This window comes from Poecilia reticulata, linkage group LG17 (assembly GCF_000633615.1).
Source record: "Poecilia reticulata strain Guanapo linkage group LG17, Guppy_female_1.0+MT, whole genome shotgun sequence".
Taxonomy (NCBI): Eukaryota; Metazoa; Chordata; class Actinopteri; order Cyprinodontiformes; family Poeciliidae; genus Poecilia; species Poecilia reticulata.
In genome coordinates, this window is record NC_024347.1 from 28,361,062 (window position 1) to 28,365,530 (window position 4,469).

Here is a 4,469-nt window from a genome sequence, read left to right on the forward strand (position 1 = left end):
GTGTTCAAAACAGCAGCACTGACACAAAGAATGCAGTCAGACTGCATCAGCGCCGTGAGTCAATATAGAAACAGATGAGATCCACAGAGGTCAAGAGGTCACCCAACAGAACCAATGAGAGAACTCTATAGTGGTTGTTCATAATGATTTAGTTGGAATCATGTTCAGCTGTTCAAATTCCAAATGTCATATTCTATTAGAATTAAATTAGTTTAACAATGAAAAATAGATCAACTAACATACCACATGCATTAAAGACAGACAATAAGTCTCAATGTGAATCTTATTTATTTACAACCTCATCAAGAAAAATAAAACCTTTCTACTCTGCTTCATATTACTGGATTCTTATTTTATTTTTTCATATAAAACAATTGACAGATCAGGTTACTGAACAGATACTGCCCCCTAGTGATAACCTGGATACGTGTTCACCTATTTTGATACAGACATCATGTTATAGTCCAAGAATAAATGTTATGGGGATGAAATCTACCAAGTTAAGGAGAGAAATTGGTAACGTAAAAAATGATAATCACAGTTGTAAAAAGAAATCCACCTGTATGAAGGCATAAAGATAAATGATAAGCAGTTAAGAGTAAGACAAATTTTTGTTTGGGCAGGAAACTGTAGAAAATATGTATGATAAACCTAATTTTTAAGAAGCAGAAGAATTCAAGCAGACAGAAGCTCACTCTGTAGGAGATGTCTAAGTCAAGGCTGTAAATGACCTTTTGATTCATTTTAAATCTGTGATGCAAGCAACAACATGGTCCATGCAAGACATTTACCCCTTTAAAAAACATGTAAAGCAACATGTTTTAAAAAAAACATGCAATACTTTCCATTCACAGGCTTTCAGCAACACCCATCACTGTGTAATGTGATCACTTGGTTTCAAAAAGGATTCCCAGATGTCGTCTGGATGGATTTTCATCACTCCGGTTGCACGTTGCGTTCATATTATTTAATCTAAGTTTGGCTGGACATCATAGATTACTTCTCCACTTGCTGCTCGTAGAAGAGTGAGCCACTGGGGGACATGCATGTTTGCATTAGACCAGAATGAGAACTGAAGTGGTTTATGGATTGTTGCATTAGCTGTTGCAGCAGAGGAAGTGATAAAATACCTAAAGTGATCTTGCCTTCCTTCTCCAGTTTCGTGAGGTGATGAACCAGGTTGACATTAGCTGCTTGGTGCAGGTTTTCAGGGGTGTCCTGGAGAAAAACAGGCATAAAGGTTAAATGTAATGTTTCTTTGAACACAATGCAGAGCAGGGAATGAAATTGGGACGGTTCAGATAATCTTCACCAACAAGACAGACAAATTCATCAGAAAATATTTCCAACTTTGTAAAATACAGACAGTGTGAACATTAAAAGGAGGATACTGTGTGCCTTTAATAAATAATGCACATTAACTTGAAAGCCTTTGCTGAATTGAGTCTGAAAGTCTGTTTATCAAAGTAAATAATACATACATGGTAGGAATAACACTATGATACCTGTAATGTGTTGAAATATTCAGGGAGGAGTAGGTCATTCTCATTTTAAAGTTTGTAATAAACACAATTGGATCATTTAGATTTTTTTTTGCTTTTAAATATTTTTGTACCAACTGTGGTTCTACAAAACTGTGGTGTTTTTAATAGACAAATCTAACTTAGAAGAGCAGACTATGTGTGTTTATTTCTGGTTAGTGTAGATCCACTCACACCTGTGTGCTTTCAAGTGCTCAAAATAAAAAGCTTCAAAGAGACCGAGCGTTCTTCCTGACCTTATAGACGAGTTTTACAAGCTCCATTGAAGAAAAAGGCTTTCCTGCTCCATCCTGAACAGCTTTCAGGATCTGTTGTTCTCTTTGGTCTCGGTGGGTGATGTAGTGTTTGATCATGGCGCCAGCATCCTGAACCACAGGTCCGTGTCCTGCACAGGAACACCAGGAAACAGCGCTATCTACACCGTCACCACCCAGCAATGTAGTGAAAAACTTTGTGTTCTTGGCTCTCAGCATGTTAGTGTAGACATGTTGCATGTTATTGTTTACATCTGGAGGTTACAGGCATGCACACAGCGCTGGAGGGCAAAAAGACTTTTTCTTCTACTTGCTATCTATAGCCGCACACCCGAGGTTGAACAATTTCGTTAACTAAATGAAACCTGGAGATGTGGGTATTATTAATGTAGTGCAGTGTGCCACAACAAAGGGAAAAAAATCAGAGAAGTTGTTGAAGAACAACTGAAAACCACTCATATTATTTTTTTCCTTGCTCTCTGCGTCGGCTATGCTACACACAGACCCCAAAACTGACCTGCTTCTCTCTCACTTGCTACGTTTTTTATTAAAACTTCTTCCTTGTTATCTATTTGTTGTTAGTTGACAATTAGTAGAAAAGCACTGCGGCCCTTTTTTTCTTTTACATAGCACGCATACATTTAAGATTTAACACGTTATGTTGACAACTTGACAGCTAAAACCAATGCTCGTCATCGTCGGTGAGCAGCTTTTTGCCCTCCAGCAGGGAGATGGGGGGCGGGCTCTAGCATCTGCGACATCACACTGCAACGTGTCCACAGAATAACTTTCTGGGGTAATGTGGACAAACATGTTGCCAAAGCTAATTTTCTACTCACCGGGGTAAATGAGGTCAGCCTGTGTGTCCAGCAGGATCTTCAGAGACTTCATGTAGTCGTAGAGATCCTCGAACACGGCCGTGCCCTCGCCCAGGATGCAGTCTCCGGAGAAGATAGCCTGCTCCTCCTCCAGCAGCAGGGCCATGTGGTCGTCAGTGTGGCCTGGGGTGAAAAGCACTCTGAAATGTGGAAATTTGGCTCAGATATAATAACTGACCTCCCATTCAAACATGTTTCACCTTAGAAGTTGTAACTTATTTTTTAGTTTACTCAATATGCTACTTCCCAGTGGAAGATGTGAACTGACTTGAGAGTGGCTCCTTCAGTCTGGATAACATCTCCGTCTTTTAGGTAAGAATATGACTTGTTGCTTCCAGCCATTTCTGTGACCCGTTTGGCACGTGGGAGTTTGCTGACCCGAACGTCAGATCCTGCAGGATAGAAAAACTGTTAGCAATCATGCAGGAATATGCAATGATTACAAACAGAATCAAACAGCCCAGCCCTGTTTGAGCCCACAGAAACAAACCAAACCGGTTATATCTCTGCAGATGTCTTCCACTCCGCCGGTGTGGTCGTGGTGCCAGTGAGTGACGATGATCTCCTGGATGCTGGTGCTGAACTGTCCCAAAGCATTTTTCAGGTTGCTGATGTATTCAGGAATAGCAGGTTCTCCAGTGTCTATAAGCACACGTCTGAAACCAAAGTCAGAAAGAAATTCAATGTATTTTTGTTTGGTTGAAGTTCAAGGAGCTTAAGTTCAGCAAATAACTGTTAGTGAAAAGTGACATATATAATAATAATACCAGAATGTTACAGGCTAGCTCAAGATATTACGTACATAAAAGAAACAGTTGATGCAAAATGATCTTCAAGGATTGCTTAGAATTTTGCTCCATTCATCCTCCCATCATTTCTGACCAGTTTGCCCACACAATGATGCAGCCGCTGCCGTTTCACTGTGGAGATGCTGGTTAGCCATGATGGTTGGTTTTAGACAGCATTTTGAATGTAGGCAAACAGTTTTCTTTGCATCACTGCTCAATGAAGGTCAGATTTGTGGAGTGCATGATTTGTACTTGTCCTATTTTCTGATCCTCCAGAGCCTAGCATGGACCGCTTGGCTGCTTTTATGAATAACCATTTCCCCAGAAAACGATTTCTGCAGGAATTTTAATGCCCTAGATATGATTTAGGAGTATCGTAGGTGGGTAAAAACCGACGCAATCAACAGAGACTTGCAATTCATAATACACTCGCTCTTACATTTTCTGTATTTTTGAGCAAGTATTGCTTAAATTTAGGATTTTTTTCCTGCTGAATTTGGTTGACAAGGTTTGAAAGTAGCATAAAACACGAACAGTAGTTGTTCCTCAGACTTCATAACGCTTATTTCTAAATAAAACAACGATAAAGGCCCAAAAAACATGAATTGACGTGTTGACAGCAGTCACCTTTGCCCGGTTCCGACCAGGTAGGTGTTGGTTCCCTGGAGAGTCATCGGACCCGGGTTGCAGCCTAAAACCCGAACAACTCTGGCGGACAGCTGCTCTATCCGAGGAATAATGGCGCTCATCGCTACAACGCTTTCTCTACAGCAAAAACAACATTAAAGAGGTAAAAGTTCAAAACAGAAACCTTAAAGCGTCGCAAAACAGGAAACGCGCGTGTTTACTTCCGGCGAATGTGCCCACTTCAAAATAAAAGGTTTGGTTTGAATATATTTCTAAAACAATGTTGTTTTTTAACAATGAAAAATAAATATTACTAAAATAATAAGTTACGATTTACAATTAAATTTGATTTTTATGAAGAAAAGTATATGCTCAAACATA

The 4,469-nt window shown here is 39.7% G+C and overlaps 1 protein-coding gene across 1 annotated transcript; it reads right to left on the minus strand.

The window, feature by feature from the left end:
- Positions 1-271: 271 nt before the first annotated feature.
- lactb2 (lactamase, beta 2) lies at positions 272-4,309 on the minus strand. Its single transcript, XM_008434650.2, has 7 exons — positions 4,089-4,309; positions 3,169-3,329; positions 2,942-3,065; positions 2,635-2,813; positions 1,778-1,926; positions 1,131-1,218; positions 272-1,033 (listed from the first exon to the last, which is right to left on the minus strand). The coding sequence occupies exons 1-7, from the start codon at positions 4,208-4,210 to the stop codon at positions 990-992; spliced, it is 867 nt and encodes a 288-aa protein (XP_008432872.1). The 5' UTR covers positions 4,211-4,309; the 3' UTR covers positions 272-989.
- Positions 4,310-4,469: the final 160 nt, after the last annotated feature.

Coding starts and splice junctions, on each gene's coding strand:
- lactb2 (XM_008434650.2), bottom strand. CDS start 4,210: ATGAGCGCCATTATTCCTCGGATAGAGCAGCTGTCCGCCAGAGTTGTT. Junction 3,330..4,088: donor CTGGTCGGAACCGGGCAAAG/GTGACTGCTGTC, acceptor CTTTGGTTTCAG/ACGTGTGCTTATAGACACTG. Junction 1,034..1,130: donor GGAAGGCAAGATCACTTTAG/GTATTTTATCAC, acceptor CATGTCCCCCAG/TGGCTCACTCTTCTACGAGC.